We start from the raw sequence: 23209 nt of genomic DNA on the forward strand, positions 1-23209 counted from the left end.
TATCGTAGATGATTGTCTACACCCAAGGCATGGCTTGACTGGATGACTTCTACCCAGAAATCTGTTCTCAGTGTTGGTCAAAGCTGCTGAATTTGCTTCTAGGGCAGTTTGGGTTGACTCGCCAGTTCACAAAGTTTGGAGAGGATCGGTATATATTTATTTGTTTACCCTTTCAGTTGTGCAATGCAAATTGCACATGTAAATGCTTAACAAAGTTACTCAAATTTTGTTATCGACAGGAAAATGATAATTACCTTTAATTCCTTTTATTTTTATGTGATTACCAATATTTATGTAATGGTATGGCAAGCTAAAACCCTAAGCACAGCCGCCGCCGGCTTTTGCATGATCACTTTCTTCGTCTGGTGGTGGCTCTAGGCTGGCCTTTAGGCCTCACCGATGCTGCTGCCGGATGGGGATTGCACTATATGTTTGAACTTTGTGCGGGGGTTGCTCGGAAGTTTTTGTAGGTGGGTTCTGATTTCGGTCTCTGGTTTGCATCTCGGATTCTGGTGACGTTGCCTCTGCGGGTTTTGGTGGAACTCGGTTTGGACTTCTTTGACGGATGACGGTTGCAGGGATTGGAGATTCAAGATCTGCTGCGGTGTGGGTTGGCAGGGTACTGGATTGAGGTGGCTTTGGTGTGAGGACGGTGGAGGCGGCATGTTCTGCGGTTGGTCTGTTCCGTGGAGTCAGGATCACAGCGGAGCGGCCTCATGCGAAGCTTCATTGGAACTGCGCGCAGGGTTTCAGGGTGGAGATGGATTCGGGGCTGGAGCCAAGCCCGGCCTGCTGGGCCTTTGGTGTGAGGAAGGTGGAGGCTGCATGTTCTGCGGTTGGTCTGTTCCGTGACGGCAGGATCACAGCGGAGCGGCCTCATGCGAAGCTTCATTGGAACTGCGCGCAGGGTTTCAGGGTGGAGATGGATTCGGGGCTGGAGCCAAGCCCGGCTTGCTGGGCCTTTGAGTGGGCTTTCCGTTGGAGTTTCTTGGATCTTGGCTATTTTGGGTTAGGGTTTTGGCCTAAGCCCAACTTTATGTTAGTAGCTTTGTTTACTTTCAATAATTCCCTATGTATTTAGGGATCATAGCTTTGGTACTTTGCCTACAGAATGATCGGTGATTCTACACATCTAGGTGCGAAGTTCTTTGGTGTACCGCAATTGAGCGCAGTGGCACCAAGAACTTTGTCTGCTATTATTTTAGTATAGAATTATGTTGTTCTGCTAGGCTCCGGAAAAGGAGTGGAATTTCTTTAAGTGTAATGGCACCCATCACCCCTGGTGGGCACTATGTATCGTGCCATTCTGGCATGAGCTTCCTATAAATGAAAGTATTATCTTCAAAAAAATGTAATGGTATGGCTATCGCGTAGGATTATTCTTTTTATTTTGCTTAGCCAATGCATAATTGTATTAAAGGGCTCGACAAAGAGTCATCACATAAATAATTTCATTTATCGTTCTTTTCTTTTTGTTGAGGGGTAATAATTCCATCTATTCTTTTAACGGCACAATAAAATTAGAAGGTACATAATTTGCAACCGAAAATGTAATTGAATTTTTTTTTTTATGATTTTTTTTTTTTATCTAGTGTAATTGGAAACTTGAACTCAAAGTTGAGTGGTTTTCATGACGTCTGCTCCGTCCTTAGAGTGAAAAGGAGATATCCACCTGTTTGTTTGTTTTTTTTTTTTTTTTGGCCCAGAAGGTGTCCACATCTTTTCCATGTTCGGATGGGAAAGTTATTTTTAGGTCAAAAATTCTAAGATAGTGTTAATAAAATCACACAAGTCATTAGTCAGTCCGCGATTATAATTCAACACATGTTATCCTTTTTTCTTTTTATTCCCACCCCACCCATCCTTGTATTAGTGGAAATGTAGCTCGTGACTTCTACAGGACTGATTCTTTCAGATAACCAACCGATCACATCTCACCGACCAACTCATGTTGTCCTGTGGTGTCTAAATCGACACACTTTTGGATCTTTCCCTTCTACAATTCAACTTGGTTCTATTTGTGGAACTGGATATATTCAAGTTTGCATATAAAGATGATACGAGGACTATATGGCAATTAATAATGGTCACAAAGTTTAGTTCAAATACGTCTCGGTGACTAAATACAGCTTCTGACCATCATTTATCAAGCCTACGTCAAGAATTTTACCTGCATCCTCTGATAATATACATATACCACCTTCAAATTCTAGTTTCTCTGACGCTGTATTGATAAGCTCTTTGATAGTGGGACGGAGCCATAACACAATTCCAGGTTTTCTGTCTTCTTTGCTATCCCGTGGGGGGAAGGGAAACACTGTGCATTTCTTCGGATGCATTTTATCTGTAAGTTGCAACAGAAACTTGTTATCAATAGACCAGTGACAAGTAAAGCAATAGTTGTTAAGTTGTCCATAATAAGGCAAGCAGGTTGTCTGGCCCTGCATGTATATGATGAAATTCCATGACTTGTGAAAATTGCCTCATTCGACTTGAAATCGAAACACTATTCTAAACTTGGGATTGAACTTGGAGGCAATATCTCCTCCTCCTGAAAATGCCTCGACTCCTAGACCCAGTAGGACAATTAGTAAACTATTAAACCCACATTCACGTCCTCTGCAGATTCAACTTCTTTTGCCAAAACCAGACATGGTTCAATACTTAAATCCCACATTGGCTTCCCTTGGTTTTAAAATTGGTGATTACAAAAAGTACAAGCATCTTACTAAAATGTAACACCTTACTATAATTTGACTTTGATTTGACGCTTTTGTTCTCTCAAACCTTTGTGAAGGTAAAAGTTAAATAAATAAAATAAAATAAAAAATGAACCTTTTGATAGCAGTTTGGCCTGCCTCCGGGTCAATAAATCTAATCTAGGTTCCACTTAAATGTAGCAAAGAAATTGTAAAAGAATTATCTCATGTACCTGCAATTTCTTGAGCACGGTATGGGAATTCCGACAACTGAGCAGCCTTTGCTTCTTCCAGCAATCTAATCAAATTCTTGTTTCCACACATCCGACCTTCATCTAGTGTTGTGTTTCCCCACCTACAGGGTAACCAAACAATCATAAGGTTGTTGGAGGCATAGAGCAAGAACAGACAGTATTATATCATATTGTTTATAACTGCTGTTAGTGTGAGTCATAGTTCCCTATTATGAATAGACTAACAAGGGAATGTATTGTTGTAACTACTTACCTTGTATATGTTGTGTAGTACAGTAGTACACAATAGTTGTAGTACGTTGTAGTACGATTGTAATCTGTTTATATACACCACATAATGGGTGTAATTAGAAATTAGAAAAAAATCATTCTCTCAATCATGTCTTATTTGACTTGGTATCAAAGTAAAGATCCGACAAGGACTTTGTCTCTCTGTTCTTTCTTTAATTGTCTCTTAATTAGAGGAAAATAGTCTCGACTCAGACGTCAGCCTTCATCTTTGCAGATCGGCTTTGACATCATCTGTCCTTTTCTCTCAAACGACGCTGTCCTTCATCTGTTCCAGATTGGAGTCGTCGTGTTTTCTTTGGTCCTAGATCATCGGAGTCGTCGTTTTCCTTTCAATTCATATTGCCCAGATCGGAGTTCTTCCTTCCAGACCTCCATACTTCCAGGTCGTCGTCATGAACTGGTCCAAGGCTTCTCATCAATTCACGCAACGTCAATCCACCAGATCGGGTTATCCGATCGGCAACGTCAATCCATCTGATCGGCGACTGGGTTCCATCTGATCTAATCGGTTCTTCAGACTAATCAGCTTTCTGTTGCTGGCTAGTTTCCGGCTGTTACTTCATCAGTTCCAGGCCACGCCGCAAAGCACCCAGATCGTCGACTTCATCTGTGGAGATCGTCATCCTCATCTCCGGGTCGAGTCGCTCCATCTCCTCCTTCGCGTTGCTCCGCCGTTCACAGCCCACTGTCGCGTCTCAACCTGATTTTGCGTTGTCAGTGTGTCCCTCAACTCGGTCCATCTCAGTCAACTGAGTCAGCCCGATCAACCAGCCTAACTCGGTCAGCCTCACTTTGGTCAACCCAATCACCTCCAACAAGTTCAAAAAAAAAAAAAAAATGTTAGTATTTTTGGAGCCTCCTATTCTTCTTCTTTCCGCTGCATTCTTTGGGATTTGTGTGTTGTTTGCTATTGTACTTTGGCAATGGGTGGTGATGACAGTGAAGGTCAGAGTTCCAAGATCCATGAGGTCCAGAAGGTTGAGGTTTCTGTACCTTGGACATGTTTCGGAGACTTATTAGAAGCTGAATGGGCACCCCAAAAAGAAAGGTTATCGTCCTAAGGCAAAGGCAGCTGCGGTTTAGTTAATTCAAGAACCCGACTTCTATGGCGTAGCAGGACATGATCATCATACTGCAGGTAGGGCTGCTCCTACGGCCTCTATAGCTGGTTGTGGTAAGATTGGAATGGCTTTAAAGGTTTCCAACTTTGTTGGTTCTGATACATGGATTATTGATTCTGGTGCCTCCGATCATATGACTTATGATAAATCGTATTTTACTTACGTGTCTTCCCCACCAGTGTCTTATGTCACCAATGCCAATGGTGAGGCTTTTCCTGTGTTAGGGTCAGGGTCAGTGTGTATTACTCCCACTTTAGAGCTTCATAACGTGTTATATGTACCTGACTTGTTTCATCACTTGATATCTGTTCCACAGTTGATTACTGAGTCTAAATGCTCCATAACCTTTTATCCCATGTATGTGATTTTTCAGGATCTTCTCACCTGGGAGATAGTCGGTCGGGGGTATCTGAGGGGCAGGTTGTTCCATCTGGATCAGACATACGCAAGAGAGAAACTAGGAGCACAGTCCCGAGTCACTTTGACTTTGAATTCTGATAAGATAAGTGAAATTTAGTTGTGGCATCGCCGTTTAGGGCATCCTTCTTTTAGTCTTATGAAAACAACCATGCCTACTCTGTTTATTGGTGTGAATGAGTCTGCTTTACGTTGTGAAACATGTGTTTTGGCCAAGAGTCATCATGCTACTTATTCTCCTAGAGTGTCTTATAAAAATGTTATTCCTTTTCAGTTGATTCATTCTGATGTTTGGGGACCTTCTAGAGAGCCCACTGTATTGGGTATGAGATATTTTGTGTTGTTTATTGATGATTGTACAAGATTGTCATGGGTTGCCCTTCTTAAAACCAAAGGTGAAGTCTTTCTAGCTTTCCAAACTTTTCGTACTCTTGTTCAAACACAGTACCATAGCACCAAAGATGGGGGAATATGTTAATCATGTTTTCCAAGAGTTTTTTAACAGCCATGGGATTGTTCACCAAACCACATGTCCACAAAGACCTGAACAAAATAGAGTGTCTGAAAGGAAAAATCGTCATTTACTTGATATGGCTCGTGCCCTTCTCTTTAGTGCCCATATGCCTAAGTATCTTTGGGGCGATGCTGTATATGCTTCCTCTCATCTTATCAATCGTCTTCCCTCTAGTGTCCTTCAGGGAAAAATTCCATTTGAGGTTCTTGCATCTCATGTCTCCTTACCTTCATTTCATAATCTTCCAGCTCGTGTCTTTGGTTGTGTTGCTTTTGTCCATGTTCCTAAGAACCAGAGGTCTAAATTGGATGCCCGGGCACTTAAGTGTGTGTTTGTTGGCTACGGAGGGTATCATAAAGGGTACAAGTGCTTTCATCCATGACAGGACCCGCCCCAGATTTCACCCTGAAATCCGAAGTGGCCCTGCGGGGCCCACTTTAGAAGAGATTCTACCAAAAATTTGGCGGAACTTCCCCTAAAAGTAGGCTACCCAAAACCTGTAGGAAAACATTTACACTTCTAAATCATCCATCCTTAATCTTCTGGAGCCATCTGCTCCCCAAATCACAACTCCAATTTCACAAATATCAGTCTCAACCCAAAAACAATATTAATCCCATAGGTTATCAGAGCAATACTAATCCACTAGGTAACAAAGAAAACAGAAATAGAATGAGTACGCGGAAGCAATGCTGTTGGCTATGCCTCGACTCCATGTACGCCCGACCTCAACTAATTTCGCCTGCAAACTGGGCATTTGAAACCGAAGGGCCCAGGGGAAAAGTATTGAAAAACACGTTAGCGTGAGTGGACAAAAATAAACAAATTAAAACCAAATGTATTTCATACTTTCCCACATTTATTTCTTTAAAAATCCCGATGCATGCAACAATTTAAAGAAACACAACTTTAGTTCAGCTCAAGAAAACCGACTAGCCCCGCTAGCCACAACCAAGCAAAGAGGAAAGAACTCTGATACTCAAGAAAATAAGACCAGCCCCGCTGGTTAAGGGAATCGGACTAGACCCCGCTAGCCCAGCAATAATATAATGAGTAGGGGAAGATGATAGCCATACGAATAAGCCACTCAGGCTTGGGTGATAGCCTCCCAGGCTAAAGAACTCCCATAACTCCCGTAATATACCCTTACGCCACTAAGTGTAGCGATAAGATACTGGGCTACAGAATTACTGTCACAGAGACAGTAACCTGCGCCACAAAGGCGGAAGGGCTACGGTGATCCCATCACCGCGCCACAAAGACGGAAAATCAATGCTAGCATGATAAAATCACCCGTCAGTATGGCACAGGGAAACATAACCGAAAATCCAGTAAATCCAAAATACATAAGGCTTCCCCCATCTCTCGCAAATGCATTTCCAACGACGTGTCCCACACGCCAAGAGTATCATCATGATTCGAAACAAAACCAATTCCAAAATCATCATCGAGGCATTCCCAATGCCAAAACCGAAAGTCGATAAACAAACAAGAAATAATTCCATCGAAATCTCATTTCGAAAATCTTTCGGAGATCTCAAATCGGTGAATGAAAAATAAATATGAAATTCCGGAAATCACCTCGGAAAAGAATTCATTGAAAATCACAATATCAGAATTTCAAATAATAATTATAATCAATTTCTGAAAATCAATTCATATTCTCAAAAACAACTCATAAATCCAAATCCGAGCATAATAAGTTCATATCCGAAACTCATGAAAAATCAATGTCAAATTATAATCCAAGACAAAATATCATGTTCGATAAATAAAACGATAATTAAATAAACCAATAATTTCAAAATAAATGCATGCATCATTTACTTAAAAACAAAAGTCCACTCACAGTACTATTGGGCGACCACGCAAACGAGTTCCTTCATTTAACCGTAGCTCGCGGCATTGCCCTGTACACAATTATTTCTGTAAACGACAATCCGATAAAATAATTACGAACCTAAACGAAACCCGAAAATCCCTATCTCCATTACTTCTCAAATTCAACCCAAATCTCTTCCACAACACCAATTCCTCAATTTATATATCCCACAACGAAAACGAAGGAAATCCGACGGCCGGATTTCCCACAATTCAATCACAAAATTTCAAACTTCGGAAATTCACAAATAATTCCAAAACCCTCCAAAATTCACCAAACTTCACATACAAGCTCTACAACAATTCTACAATTTAATGGGATAAAAACTGAAATTAAAACACTGCCCTACAGGCCTCCACGCGCCACCAACAGTGGAAGCGCGTGGGCCCCACGCGCCGGCGGCAACCACCTCCGATGGCCACCAAAATTTGGCAGCACCATCTACTCAACAAACCCAACCTCTTTCTCAACTACAACAAGTTCCAATTTTACCTGGAAGAGCTCCAATTTGGCCGGTGAAAATTTTCCAGAAATTCCAAGAACCCTAGAAATTGAAATTGTTAATTCGACCTCTACACTACAAATTGAAATGAAAGACATTAGGGGAAATGATCTATGTCAAAAACCGAACCTTCGACGCCAATTTGGTGGCCGGAGACTGCCGGAATCGGAAAATATCGGCGTTGACTCAAAACTGCTACAGTGACCGTCCTCTTCTTCTCGTTGCTGCACCTTCCACAGTTCATATTAAGCTACGAAACGAACCCAGAAATTAAGAGAAGGAAGAGAGCTTTCCAACGACATCTTACACTTCAAAATCCGTCGCCGGATGGAGGAGTTATGGCCGGAAGAAGGTGAAGAGGTCGGAGAGGAAGAGAGAATCGGGGAGAGGCTCGGTAAGTTTCCGAAAATGGAAACTTACCACAGTAACTCGGCAATTTATAGAAACTTACTATGAACAGTAACTTTAGTATTTTGGCCATAACTTTCGTATACGAACTCCGATTTTTACATACCATATATGCACGCGCTCGGTTTAACGTCCTCTACAACTTCCATGAAGAACATTTTCTCAAATTTTGACCCGAACAAAAAGTCATATTTTATGGCCCCCTAAAAGTACTGAAACGACAGTAAAAGTGATAGTAAATGTCGTTTACCGTCCTAATGATTAGTAAACCGGTAAATTAAGATACGGGATGTTACAATCCACCTACTAAGAAGTACTACGTCACTATGGATGTTACTTTCTTTGAGGACATGAGTTATTTTTCCTCTTCAGATACAGCTCTTCAGGGGGAGAATTCATTTTTTGAAGAGCTGTATCATGGAGAGGGGGAGGAATCAGAAGGAGGAGAAGAAGCAGGTGGTATTTTGACGGATCCAGTTGAGACCATTAGCTCGCCGCCTCCAGAAGCAGAAGCTCCAAACATCCAAGCACCAGTTTCTATGGCTGAAAATGATGTTGAAGATACAACTCCAAACATCAAAGCACCAGTCTCTATGGCCGAAAATGATGTTGAAGACACAATTGTCCCTCCTACCATTGCTTCTACCCCTGACCCACAGCTTCCTGGTACTGAAGATCACTCATTTGAGGTATGTCCACCCACTAGTACTAGTAGTAATGAGTCTAATGTTGGGCAATATGTGTTACCAAATAGGACCACTCGCGGTCAATCAGCCAAAAGATATGAACCCACTCTTACTGCCAAATCAAAATACCCAGTAGCCAATTATATGTCCACTAGGAGGTTGTCTAAGTCATATGAATCTTTTGTGAATCAAAAGACAATATCGAGAGGATTGGCTGGATCAGGCATGACCTGCTCCAGGATGGGGTTTGCAGTTGGTTCCTCATGAGAGGTTTCTGTAGGTGGCGCTTTTTCTTCAGCCTTAGGTGAGCTGTCATCCAGAATCTGCACTGGCACCAGGGGTAGTTGCGGATAGCTCGCGGTGCTAATTAGAGGTGGAAGATTGGTTGAATCAGGCCGCGCTTGGGTCTAACCAGTGGGTGCTTGAGTAGAGGGTACTCCGTCACCAGCAGTGGATGATCCTTCACCGATTGGCCTTAAGGGCCTATGACGGACCTGCAAGTAAGGAGCGTTATAGGCTCAGACATAACGATAGAATGAGTATTTCAGTTTTGCGTTTAGTGTGAAGTACCAGTCGAAATGCGGGTGGTTCATCTTTTTCCCACAGGTCGGTCCGGGGGTCAACTCGACTGCGTTTGCGGGCCAAAGCAACGACAAGCTGTCAGGTTCAAAAGAGAGTTAAGTTAGACTGTGGAGAAAATGTCGCAATCTCAGACTCTGGGAGGAAAGTCCTTACAGTTTGTGGGTCGTCATCATCGGAAGAAGAGTCTTCAACTTCAGGCTCTGTGGATATAGCTTTCTGTTTGGCAGCCTGACCAGTGGCTAGAGAAGCATCTACTATGCTGCTGCCGGAAGGCCGAACACGTCCCTGCTATATGAAAGAAGAGTAAGGGGAAAAAGAGTGGAGTTAAAGTGGGAGAAGAAAATAAAACATTCAAATGGCAAGTTACCTCTTGTGGTGGCTCACAGATAACAATGCCGGCTTGAGCAGGTCGCGGGGCTCTCACGGGTCGTGGAGCCGGCTCGGGTACTGGAGATCGCACCTCAGCTTCTGGGAAGCGAGCAAGCAGTTCGGTATCAACATCATAGGGATACTGCAGATCTTGGAAGATGATTGCGAAGAGTTCATCATCCCGCTGTCTCTAGCAGTTGACAGAGACTTCTTCCCACCATTGATCATAATCTTCGAAGGTCCCATCAACGAGAGCGAGGTCGTTAGCTCATTGAGGAAGATCAACCAATGCAAGCATGCTTTGGGCTGGCGGAGGCCCAGTGGGGGGACCAATTCTGCGCCAGGAGGTGTTGTAGTTCCAAGTGTCAAAGAGGGGGAATGGCACTAACTGAATCAGCCCGAGTTGGCGAGCAAAGTGATTGGGCACGTAAAGCTCATAACTGAGTTCTTCCGCGGTGAGCCTAATGTCTAAGCAGGAGATCGCGCGGCGAAAAGTCAAGCGTGCGCGATCACTATAATCAACTTCCCTGGGAAGGAACCCTTGCTCAAGAGGTGGCGGGAATCTCTTATTAATCACTAAGTCGAGGAAAGGCATTTCGTGCAGGAGGTATAGATATGTAAAACACTCAGAATAGGGCGGGGATGTGTACCTTGCCTCGCGGCAGAGCCATCGGCCAAGAAGAGTGTTAGTTGGAGGTAGCGGCGGAATGTCGTCATAGGGGAAGAATGGAAAGTAAATTTGAATCCAGAAATCAAGAATCCAGAAGGGGCCTGAGATGTTAGTTTCGAAAGGATGCATGGTGGCCTGGTATAAAGTGCGGTAGAGGGCGCCCAAAACCGGTTGTCCGAGCCCTACGCGATGGCCGTCGCGAGGGGAGAAGTCCAAGGTCCAGTGGGCTTGTTGGCAGAGGTACAGAAGATGAACTTGCACAGCCAGTACTCCAGGAAGGCAATACCTCCAGTCGCGTTGTGTTCTCTGCGGTAATGGGACAGCCAATGCGGGTAGGAGCCGCTATGAGAGCTGCGGCCGGTTTGAGCCATTGTCAAAGTGAAGGCGACAGAGTCAAATTGGCCATGGACGTAGGGCTCGCCGTCAATGGGTAACCCAGTAATCGTGAGGATGTCTAGCAGAGTGATGCCCATTTGACCAAATCAAAAGTCAAAAGTGTTGGTGGCGGTGTTCCAAAAACAAAGAAAGGCAGCCAGTGGTGAACGATTTCCACCGCGCGGAAGGCAAAAACAAAGATCAATAGTCTGAGTAATACCTGCCGCGTCCCAGCGAGCTAGATCTCGAGCTCGTGCTTCGCGATACCATTAGAGCTCCGCCGCGTTGATGGTGGCGAGCTAATGCCCTATTTTGGCTCTGTGCTGATGCGCACCCCAGCTAGTGAAATCTCCAATTATTCTTCTAAGGACCGGAATGGGTCTTCGGATGGGTAGGCCGTAGAGGGCGAGCGCGTCGTCCGGGATGGAATCTCATGGTGAAGGGCCCAGTCCGGCATGGTGGTTTGGGAGTCTGAGAAGCAGAGGTTTTCGGACGATAGTATGAATGAAACAGCAGGCACCTACGCTTGTTCCCCAAGTATGGGCGGCTTTCTCATTAAGTTCTTCTTCCTGATCGATGATCATCTTCTTTGGGGGAGCCATTTCTGGGTTTCTGTAAAAAGGTGTATGGAGTAAGGAGTTTTCTGGGTTTAGGAGACTGGAAGGGTTTCTGATGTGATAGGTCTGAAGTGGCTGCATGATTTAAATAAGAGATTTTGTGAGGGAAACGATACGACAAAAAGACGTTTTACAAAGCGAATGGACGCGACCCTTATTAATGGCCTCGTTTCGATTGTTAGGCGTGTCGTTTTAAGTCCCCTTCAATCAGTTACTTCTCGCGGGCCTGATTTCGGAGCTTGGGGGGCAATGTTTGAGCCCAAAAGTATTTTTGGCATGATCCTTTAGGGGATTTAGCACAGCTGGCCGATACCTGCGGCCCAAAAATAAGCCTACTTGGGTTTGGGTTATAGCTTCACTCATTCCGTGATCCATAAGGAAAACAAGCCCTTATTGGAATCAAGTAGCAGAGATCGAATAGGAAACTTCAATCAATAATCCTTCTATGGCAAGGAACAGTCGAAACCCTAGGTATAAATATCAGGTTTCAAGGATGAATTATAGACAACTCTTCAATCAACTAATCGCACAGATTATCAAAGCCTCTCTCGAGCAAACCTACCTGCAACCTAGTTGCAAACCAGCGAAGCAAGGGTAATGCCCTCGCAACCTAGCGAAGCTAAAGTCACACTTTAGCAAAACCCGTGCTTTCTCCAAACTTCCCAGTGATTGCTCTGCTCAACCTCAACATTGAGTATCGATTCGGTGTCGCGAAGAGATCACAACCAAAGCCCTTATCCGTAAGGCAAGAAGTCCTTTTTCAAAAGGCATAGAGAAGAACCTGGTGATGAGGTTGGTGCTCTCCTCGTCCCACTACAAGAGAAAATAGCAAAAGCGAGGAATTTCATTGTGACAACTCAAAATTTGTCGCAAATGCTTGGCAAATACGAGGAAATTTCAATTGTCGCATATGATCCAATCGGCGACAACCAATTTGTCGCATAAAGTAGGAATTTGCAAGAAATTGACAGTTGTCGCCCATATGACATTATGCGACACCCAATTCCTCGCAAAATATCAATTAAGCGACAATTTCTACCAATTGTCGGTTAATGTTTATGTGACAACTTTAACATCGTCGCAAAAGATTAATTAGGCGACGACTTCTGTGAATTGCCGCTTAATGTTTATGTGATAACTATATTTCTGTCACTGAATACTGATTTAGTTACCACTTTTGTGAATTGTCGGTTAATGATTATGTGACAACCTTACTTTCCTCACTGAAAATCAATTTGGTGACAACTTTATTTGGTTGTCGCTTAATATAAGTAAATAACATATTTATTTTTGTTTTTATATTTTATTTTTGTAGGATCGACTGAAAAATAAGAGAGAAGAGCATAAGGAGAAACTAACCCTGGAGGCACCAGAGGGTATTCCACCAGAATCTGTACAAGTTACTGCGCGTGATGAGATTCCAATCATGGCTGAAGAGTGTGGAAGGAAGGGAAAAAGAGTTCGTGGTTTAGGCTCGTTTCCTCGCATGGAGCTTCCAACTGTTACATCTTCAACAGCTGTGAGTTCTGAGATGAACGTAATGCAAGATAAAGTAGGGCTGGGCATCCAAAACCGAAATCCCGGTACCGTCCCGAAATCGTCCCGAAATCCACCGGTACGGGACGGGATGAAAATCTGAAATTTACTATTTGGGCCCGTCCCGTCCCGTCCCGAAGCAAACGGGCCCGGTACCGGTACTAGCATAGTCGATCCCGGTAGATCCCGTCCCGTCCCGTTTTAATTAATTAAATTAAATCTTTAATTTTTTATATTACTTGGTTGATTTTGATTGGGTATTATATGTGAGAACACTGGGAATGACCACACCTGATCAAAACATTTTGACCTAAACTAAACGACCTAATCCCCCTCGATCAGTTGATCCCCAATCCCCCTCGATCTTCTCCACTCTCCAGAAGAAGATCTGAGCTCTCTTCGAGTCTTCTCCACTCTCTAGAAGAAGATCTGTTCTTCATCTAAATCCCCAATCCCCCTACGATCAGTCGATCCCCAATCCCCCTCGATCAGTCGATCCCCAATCTTCTTTTGTTCTTCATCTAAATCCCCGATCCTGAATTCTTTCCAATTTCCCGAATTTGAAAGGTAGTTTATATGTTCTTTACTTCTTTTGCCGAATTTGAAAGGAATTTACTGCTTATATATTAAGTATTTTAATCGTTTGGGTGCTGCGTAAATTACCCTTGCTTATGTATCAGTTGATTGGATTGTGTTTATAGTCGAAGAGGAAGGTCAGAGAGCCGAAGGAGGAGCATGTGAGTGATGTGACTGATTTGTCTGGGAGGGAAACTCTTGTTCGCAAATTCGCATCACTGGTACAGTGTTCTACTCATCTCTTTGTTTACAATGGAATAATATTGGGTACAATTTGTTTGAGTTGTGATTAGTGAGTATCACTAGCTATGGATGTTTGTTGTTCTAATAGTCTTTGCATTTTCTCCTTAAAATGTAGAACAACGAATTGACAATTTTGGATGTTCGGACGTTTAAGCCAATTCATGAGAGCACTGCCTCCAGCAGAAATACACGTTCAACAATCCCGAAAGCAAAGGGGAAGGGAAAGGCTGCAGTGGTTTAATTTCCTGTTTAATTTCCTGTTCAACATGTAATGGTTTGTAGACTTTAAATTTCTTATTTCAGACTTTAATTTCTTGTTTAATTTCCTGTCATAATCTGCTAAGAGGACAGGAAAATTGATTGTGTAGATTTATAGGTTGCAGTGCTAAGAGGACAGCTGCATCCTAGAATCAGTAGAATGATTGAAATCTGGAAATTTTGGATAGTTGTTAAAGTACTTAAGTGTGGGAAAAAAAAAAAAAAAAAAAAAGGAATCGGGTATCCCGAATTGGGCCCGGGCCCGACCCGATCCCGGTCGGTTTCGGTACCTTCGGTACCAACCTTGAAAAACCGTAATCCCGTCCCGTCCCGTCCCGGATAATATTTTCGGTACCGGGCTCGGTATCAGTCAGTAACCGGCCCGTCCCGGCCCGTGCCCAGCCCTAAGATAAAGTGAAGAAGCTTGAATCAACTGTGGACACTATGCGGTCACAAAAATGCACAGCTAATGACAATGTTGAAGAAGTTCCTGATGAATAGCCAAGGTTGCTTTGCTGATACAGAAAACATTGACATGAATATCGTAGTACCCAACAGTGAAGAAGATGATGTCTTTGGAAGAGATGAAGACGGTGTCCAAAACAATGGAGATAATTCTGAAACAGAGGATTTGGAGGAAGATTTGTGATTCATAAAGTCATTTTTAGTAATTTTTGGATTAGGATTTAGCTAGTCTAGCTTGGCAAACAATTTTTCTTTTTATTAGCTATTATTATTTCTGGGTAGAATTTTGTAAACTCTATTTGATTTATGATTTAATAAATCTTTTATTATTATTAATAAATTAATTTTTTAAATATTCAAATTATTTTGAAAATTTTAAATAAATAATTATCAAATGAGACAAACAATCCAGCCTCATTTAAAGTCATTTGCAACAAACAATGATTCTTTTGCATATGTTGCAAATCATTATATGCAACATTATATGCGATCTTGCCTATTATTTTTTTCAACAAATATTTAATCTTGCATTTTATATTTTCGACAACTATGCTAATTTGACATATCTTTATAAAGATATTGGCGACAATCCAGAGTTGTCATAAAAAGACTAAATTTCTTGCTTAATTAAATATGCGACACCTTTGGGTTGTCGCAACCAGTTGTCGCGTAATGTGTTTTACTGATTGTCAAAAGCAACGAAATAATAGGGTTGTCGTTTTTTCAATATGTGACGCAATAAGTTCCTCGACGAAATTATAGAAGACAAACAAGAAGCCTCGCATATAATTTTCTATAACAAATGCATATGTGTCACATATTAATATATGCAACAAAAATGAATCCTCGCAATTATTTTTTGCAACAAAAAAAGTCTCGCATATAAATTTTCGATCAAACATATAAACCTCGCAGATGGAATATGCAACGTAAACAAGGTCTCCTATATTGGAAATTGTAACAAATATAAAGTCTCGCTTATAGCATTCTGTAACGCACTCTCTTGTCTTGCAAGATGTCATATGCGAGGAACGAATTGCGTCGCCAATTGAAAATGCAACAAACATCCAAACCTCGCATATGGAATATGCGACGTAAACAAAGCCTCGTATATTAAAAATAGTGACAAATATAAAGTCTCGCATATAGTTTTTGGTAACACATTTGTGAGTGTCACAATTTGTGATATGCGAGGAACCAATTGCGTCGCATATTGGAAAAGCGACAACCGTGTAATTTCGTCGCTTTTGACAATCAGTAAAACACATAAGGCGACAACTGGTTGCGACAACCCAAAGTCGTCGCATTTTCAATTCAACGAGAAATTTTGACTTTTTACGACAACTTTGGGTTGTCGCCGATGACATTTTCTCTTGTAGTGTCCACGGCGTTTGTGTTAAATATCCAGACCAAATTCAAAGAATGTTCATGAATGATCCATTGGTTCTAGAATAATGTATTCTAGTTTCCCACAAGGAATTTATGAGGGGTCAAACATCTCTTGGTTCTAGAGTTTGAAGTGCTTGGACCAAGATGAATGTGGAAAATTCATGAAGGAGCATTAAATGAAGGTGGTTGAATGGAGCATTAATGAAGTCATCTAGAGGGTTCCTCCTTGGTGTATATAAGGAGAGGTCATTTGCCCATTCCAATGAAGTCTCATCCGATCCAATCCAATCTCATCTTCATCCAAGTTGAGAGTGAAGAGTGTCCACTCCAAGTTGAGAGTGTTGTAGTTGTTAGGTAGCAAAACAAGTGTGAGAGAGAGAGTTTCCTTCAAGTAGTATTCTTGAAGTTGTGTATCTCTTGTACCCACCTTATCATAGTGGAAGTTCTTGTTGTTGCTGCCCCGTGGACGTAGGCACCTTGCCGAACCACGTTATATCCGGTGTTCTCTTTCTTTTACCCCTTTATTTCTTTGCATATTATCCTTTTGTGGTTGAGGTTATTATTTCCATTCTATTAATTTTCCCAACAGTGGTATCAGAGCCCTTGGTTTGTGGGGGGCATTAGAATGGAAGGTTCAAGGAGTACCATGATCCGACTCAACCACTCTAATTGGATTACATGGAAGCCGAGAATGGAGGATATTCTCTATTGCAAAGATTTACATGAGCCAATCGAAGGAGAGGAGGCCAAGCCAGAAGAGACCTCGGATGCGAATTGGACGAAGATGAACCGCAAAGCCATTGGTCATATTCGCGAATGGGTGGATGATAGTGTATTCCATCATGTGTCCAATGAAACCAACGCACATGAATTGTGGTTGAAGTTGGAGTCCTTGTTTGAGAAGAAGACCGCTGCCAAGAAAGCATTTCTAATCAAGGAGCTTGTAAACATGAAGTACAAAGATGGTGTTAGAGTAACCGAGCACCTCAACAACTTCCAAAGTACAATCAATCAATTGGCCACGATGGACATGAAGATTGATGACGAGTTGCAAGCCTTGTTGCTATTGGGATCGTTGCCGGACAATTGGGAAACCTTTGTTGTAACTGTAAGTAATTCCGCTTCAAATGGTGTATTGTCTATGGATAATGTTAAGAGTAACATGTTGAATGAAGAAACTAGAAGAAAATCTTCAAGCTCCGACAATACCCAAGTCTTTGTGGCGGAGAATAGAGGAAGGAGCAAAAGTAGAGGTCCCTAAGGCCATGGAAGGAGTGTAAGCAGATCGAGGACAAGATTCAATGGAAAGTGTCATCATTGTGGTATTTTTGGCCACATGAAGAAGAATTGCAACAAGTTGAAGAAGGATCCAAAGGAGGGTCGAGATGGCAATACTCATCAACCCAAGGATGACACGAAAAACACTGCAGCTTCCATGTCTCATGATGAGTGTGAGTTCCTTTGTCTTGAAGGTGAATGTCTACATGTTGATGATTGTCCCGGTGTTGCATGGGTCGTTGATTCCGGAGCCTCTTTCCATGCCACTCCACACTTGGAGTACTTCACTACATACAAAGGTGGTGACTTTGGGATTGTGAAGATGGGCAACGATGGCTACTCCAAGATTTCAGGAATTGGAGATATTTGTTTTGAGACCGATTTGGGCAACAAGCTTATGTTGAAAGATGTTAGACATGTTCCAGGTCTACGTCTCAATTTGATGTCAACCGGTGTGCTTGATCGAGAAGGGTTTCATCATCATGGAGGTGATCAAAAGTGGAGGCTTACCAAGGGATCACTAGTGGTTGCTAGAGGGAAGATGTGTTGTACCCTCTACAAGACATATGGAAAGATATGCAAAGGAGAGTTGAATGTTGTAGACGATTCTTCTCCAAGTTTATGGCACAAGCTGCTAGGCCACATAAGTGAGAAGGGATTGCAAGTTTTTGCAAAGAAGTCTCTAATTCCCTTTGCCAAAGGTACCTCACTTGACCCTTGTGATTATTGTTTATTTGGTAAGCAACATAAAGTTAGTTTCACAAGAACATTTACAAGGAAAGAAAATGTATTAGACCTAGTACACTCAGATGTATGTGGCCCCATGGAAGTTGAATCACTAGGTCATAATAAATATTTTGTCACTTATATTGATGATGCTTCACGAAAGGTTTGGATTTATTTGTTGAAATCAAAAGACCAGGTGTTCCAAACTTTTAAGGAGTTCCATACCATGGTAGAGAGGGAGACAGGAAGAACCCTCAAAAGTATCCGTAGTGACAATGGCGGAGAGTACACTTCGAACGAGTTCAGAGATTATTGTTCGAAGCATGGCATCAAACACAAGAAGACAATTCCTGGCACCCCACAACATAATGGTGTAGCAGAGAGGGTGAACCGCACCATTCTAGAAAAAGTGAGAAGCATGCTGAAGACGACCAACCTGGCAAAAGAGTTTTGGGGTGAAGCAGTGACAACCGCATGTTACCTTATCAACCGAACACCATGTGTACCGTTGGGCTTGGAGACTCCCGAAGGCGTGTGGACCGGTAAAAGTGCTTCATATTCCCACTTGAGGGTGTTTGGGTGCAAAGCATTTGTACATGTACCAAAGGAGCAAAGATCAAAGCTAGATGACAAGTCCATGCCATGCATCTTTCTTGGGTATGGCAATGAAGAGATGGGCTACCGGTTGTGGAATCCAAAGACCAAGAAGTTATTCAGAAGCAGAGATGTGGTGTTCCATGAAGGTCAAACCATTGCGGATTTTGACAAAAAGGAAGTAGAACATGCAGACCGCCTCACCTACGATTCATCACCGCTTCTACAAGAACCTAGTGACAAAACTCAAGATATGGTAAATGAAGATGTTCCTGATATGGCGGAAGCAGAAGCAGCAGAACCTGAAGATAATGATCAGGAGGATCATGATCATGGGGAGCCTAATCAGGGGGAGCAGCTAGAAAATGCCCAAGTACCAGTTCGAAGATCCAACAGAGTGCCAAAGCCAAGTACCAAGTATCATTCTTCACAATATATTTTGGTCACTAGTGATGGAGATGATCCATATTCCAAATACATTCTATTGACCAATGATGGGGAGCCTGAATATTTTGAGGAGGCAAAAACTCATACAGACAGTGATAAGTGGATGTTGGCGATGAAGTCTGAAATGGAGTCCTTATTGAAGAATGGCACCTATGAGTTGGTGGAGCTTCCTAAAGGCAGAAAAGCACTCAAAAATAAATGGGTGTTTAAGTTGAAGAGAGATGAGAATGAACAGTTAACAAAGTTCAAGGCTCGCTTGGTTGTGAAAGGTTTTGGGCAGAAGGAAGGAGTAGATTTTGACGAGATCTTCTCACCAGTTGTCAAGATGACTTCTATCAGAGTTATTTTGGGCATGGCTGCTAGCATGGATCTTGAGGTGGAGCAATTAGATGTGAAAACGGCATTTCTTCATGGTGATTTGGAAGAAGAAATATACATGGAGCAACCGAAAGGTTTTGAGGTTGAGGGAAAAGAGCACATGGTTTGCAAGTTGAAGAAAAGTTTATATGGGCTTAAGCAAGCACCGAGGCAATGGTACAAGAAATTTGACTCATTCATGGTGGGTCATGGGTACAAGAGAACTGATGCAGATCCATGTGTTTATATCCAGCGGTTTACTGGAGGTAATTTCATAATTTTGTTGCTCTATGTTGATGATATGTTGATTGTGGGCCAAGATGTTTCTATGATTCGCAAGTTGAAAGCAAATTTATCAAAGTCATTTGACATGAAAGACTTAGGGCCAGCTAAGCAGATTTTGGGCATGGAGATTGCTCGTGACAGGAAAGCGAAGAAATTATGGCTGTCACAAGAGAGGTATGTTGAACGGGTGCTTGAAAGGTTCAACATGAAAGAAGCTAAACCAGTAAGCTCACCTCTAGGAAATCATTTCAAGTTAAGCAGAAGTTTATGCCCAACTACACAAGTGGAGAAAGACAAGATGGCAGGTATCCCTTATTCATCAGTTGTTGGTAGTCTTACGTATGCCATGGTATGCACCCGCCCTGATATTGCACATGCAGTTGGTGTTGTTAGTAGATATCTTTCTAATCCTGGCAGAGAGCATTGGGAAGCTGTCAAATGGATACTCAAATATTTGAGGGGCACCTCAAAGTTGTGTTTGTGTTTTGGTGGTTCAGGACCATTCTTGGAAGGTTTCACAGATGCAGATTTGGCAGGAGACCTTGATAATAGAAAGTCCACTTCTGGATACTTATTTACATTTTCTGGGGGAGCTGTGTCATGGCAGTCCAAGTTACAGAAGTGTGTTGCCTTATCCACCACAGAATCTGAGTATATAGCAGCAAATGAAGCTGGCAAGGAAATGATATGGCTGCAAAGGTTCGTTCAAGAATTGGGTGTGAAGCAAGAAAATTATGTGGTGCATTGTGATAGTCAGAGTGCTATTCACTTGAGCAAAAATTCAATGTATCACCCTCGCAATAAGCACATTGATCATCGTTATCATTGGATTCGAGATGTAGTGTCAAAGAAGTTTTTCCAATTGAGGAAAATTCACACCAACAAAAATATTTCTGATATGTTGACTAAAGTGGTTCCACAGCAGAAGTTGGAGTATTGCAGCAAGTCCGCTGGGATGGACTTCAAGTAGAAGTCTCACTTCGCATTTCCCCGGATTGGTCTGGAGGGGGAGATTGTTAAATATCCAGACCAAATTCAAATAATGTTCATGAATGATCCATTGGTTCTAGAATAATGTATTCTAGTTTCCCACAAGGAATTTATGAGGGGTCAAACATCTCTTGGTTCTAGAGTTTGAAGTGCTTGGACCAAGATGAATGTGGAAGATTCATGAAGGAGCATTAAATGAAGGTGGTTGAATGGAGCATTAATGAAGTCATCTAGAGGGTTCCTCCTTGGTGTATATAAGGAGAGGTCATTTGCCCATTCCAATGAAGTCTCATCCGATCCAATCCAATCTCATCTTCATCCAAGTTGAGAGTGAAGAGTGTCCACTCCAAGTTGAGAGTGTTGTAGTTGTTAGGTAGCAAAACAAGTGTGAGAGAGAGAGTTTCCTTCAAGTAGTATTCTTGAAGTTGTGTATCTCTTGTACCCACCTTATCATAGTGGAAGTTCTTGTTGTTGCTGCCCCGTGGACGTAGGCACCTTGCCGAACCACGTTATATCCGGTGTTCTCTTTCTTTTACCCCTTTATTTCTTTGCATATTATCCTTTTGTGGTTGGGGTTATTATTTCCATTCTATTAATTTTCCCAACAATTTGATCAAGAAATCAGGTCAAGGGATTCTCCGACGACTGCACCCCACGGTGCTGGCACGCCTGCGCACACGCTCAAAAGAGACAGTTTGCACCCATACTGGTTTTGGAGCCAAACACTTATGATAAGCTCAGGTGGCAATTCATTGAGCAGGGTATTGTATGAGGTTCAAATACCTTAAAACTTCAGTAAACTAATTATGCATAGTGTGACCTCTACTACTTTTTCAGGTGATCGATTGTTAATGGAAAGCTCACTGAAAGTCTCAAACACTCTTCTGGGAGAGGGGATTCGACAAGGCAACCCTCTACCTCCTTATCTCTTTGTGCTCTGCATGGAAAAGCTATCTCACTTGTAAACTTGGCTGTTGAGGTTGGCCAATGGAGACCCTTGAGGGCTTCTCAATCCGGGCCTAAAACATCTTTATTCTTCACTATAATCTCTGTTTTTTTTTTTCTCTGAGGCCTCAGTCAAGCAAGCTAGAAATTACGAGAAATGAATCGACATCTATTGTGGATCAGCAGGTAACACTGGTACTTTTGACAAGTCATTGATCCATTGTTCTCTTAATGTTAGAAGAGGTTCTGCTTCTGAAATAAGTAAGGTTTGTGGTTCCACCGTCACATCTGACGTTGGAAAGTACCTTGGCCTTTGATTCCTTCTGAAGGCACCAAAATACTTATGTCAATCTAGTGGACAAAGTATAGCTGGTAGGTTAACACTCATACAACCTGTAACATCCTCACTTCCTAGTTACGCCATGCAGACAGCTAAACTAATGCCTACCATTCGTCAATCTATCAATAGGCTAGATAGGACCTTCTTATGGGTGACGCTGTTGATTAGAATCACCTTACGTACTATAGTGGGACGTTGTTTGTAAACCAAAATGCAAGGGTGGCCTGGGTGTAAAGAGAAATGAAGATATGAATGGTTGCACAGGCAAGCTGGAGAATTATTCAAGGGGACTCTCAGCTTTGGTGTAACATTTTCCAGGAATAGTACCTTGGCCATTCTCTATGGGTTTTTGCTTGACCCGAATTATAAGTTATCTGGGAGTTGTTCAAGCACTTGCATCAGTATAGTTCTACGTACTAATTTGTTAAGGGACAATTTAGCCTGGAGGCTTGGTTAACATTTGCTATACCGAGTTCTGGGTGGATAACTAGTCTGGAAGTGGTATCCTGAGTGATTTAGCTCTTAACAATGATTTTATTGATCCCTCGAATAGTATTGAAGGATATTTGAACAATTCTAGTTTGGATATCCACTTGGTTAATCCTTGCTTACCTCCTCATTCAGTGAAGCAAATTGTCTACATTCCCATTGATGTTTCTTGTAATGTGGTGATAAACTGAGCTGAAGTCATACTTAATCAACTGGTAAATACTCAGTTGCACCCGCCATGTGTTCTGATTCTAGCAGCTCTACTGACACTCAATGGAAGCATATATGAGAGATTTTGGATTCTTAGTCAGTGTAGGTTACTCCCTAAGGGCAAAAATAAAGAGGCTGTCTACATTTCCTAATTGTCCTTTTAGCCAAAATCTTCGAGAAGCAATCATGCATTTGCTTTTGTGACAAAGTTAGTTTGAGAAGCTGTTGGTGTTCCTTCAAGGATGCAAGATTCTTTCTCCTCAAGTTGGAAATTAACCAAGTCCAGCTTGAGCAATTCGATTGGCACATCTACTTCTCCACGGCTCCTGCCGTTGTCTATCGAACTATAATTGATGATTTTTTTGGCTAGGCTTCCCTAGAGTGTTTTGCTCTGGCCATGCTAGCCATTCTGTTTCTATTGTTTTCCTCTTTGGGCAGTCTAGCCCTAATAGTACCCAGAGAGAAGGAAAAAAAAAAAAAAAGAAGTGTGAGCAAGAGCCACAACATCTGTATTCAAAAGATACAAAATCGATTGAGACAATATCGCAAGTCTTTTAGGATTTACTGATTTTAGGGCAAAACACTTATCAAGTATATGGTAGTGTGCAGCTCTTGTAGAGGCTATACAATGGAAAGTTGGAAACCCAGAGGGGTCTAAAATGACTGACAATGTCCGAACTTGTTAATATTATAG

At 42.1% G+C, this 23209-nt stretch overlaps 2 protein-coding genes and 1 long non-coding RNA gene across 4 annotated transcripts; 1 reads left to right on the forward strand and 2 right to left on the reverse strand.

Annotated features, from left to right (window-relative positions):
* Window positions 1-2064: 2064 nt before the first annotated feature.
* LOC133720720 (potassium channel SKOR-like) lies at window positions 2065-3043 on the reverse strand. Its single transcript, XM_062147166.1, has 2 exons — window positions 2933-3043; window positions 2065-2344 (listed from the first exon to the last, which is right to left on the reverse strand). Exons 1-2 carry the CDS (start codon window positions 3021-3023, stop codon window positions 2097-2099), a joined length of 339 nt encoding a protein of 112 aa, XP_062003150.1. The 5' UTR covers window positions 3024-3043; the 3' UTR covers window positions 2065-2096.
* A 2838-nt stretch (window positions 3044-5881) lies between these two features.
* LOC133722116 (uncharacterized) lies at window positions 5882-8079 on the reverse strand. 2 transcript variants are annotated; one of them, XR_009852479.1, is made up of 5 exons: window positions 7988-8079; window positions 7810-7904; window positions 7671-7722; window positions 7146-7206; window positions 5882-6045 (listed from the first exon to the last, which is right to left on the reverse strand). It is a non-coding gene; the product is annotated as an uncharacterized LOC133722116 (long non-coding RNA). The 2 variants fall into 2 exon arrangements; XR_009852478.1 differs by lacking the exon at window positions 7988-8079 and having other exon boundaries at window positions 7810-7966.
* A 312-nt stretch (window positions 8080-8391) lies between these two features.
* Window positions 8392-14649, forward strand: LOC133723150 (uncharacterized). Its single transcript, XM_062149976.1, has 5 exons — window positions 8392-8777; window positions 12703-12939; window positions 13625-13720; window positions 13858-13977; window positions 14467-14649. The coding sequence occupies exons 1-5, from the start codon at window positions 8415-8417 to the stop codon at window positions 14647-14649; spliced, it is 999 nt and encodes a 332-aa protein (XP_062005960.1). The 5' UTR covers window positions 8392-8414.
* Window positions 14650-23209: the final 8560 nt, after the last annotated feature.

The sequence above is a fragment of the Rosa rugosa genome, chromosome 7, assembly GCF_958449725.1.
Source record: "Rosa rugosa chromosome 7, drRosRugo1.1, whole genome shotgun sequence".
Classification (NCBI taxonomy): Eukaryota; Viridiplantae; Streptophyta; class Magnoliopsida; order Rosales; family Rosaceae; genus Rosa; species Rosa rugosa.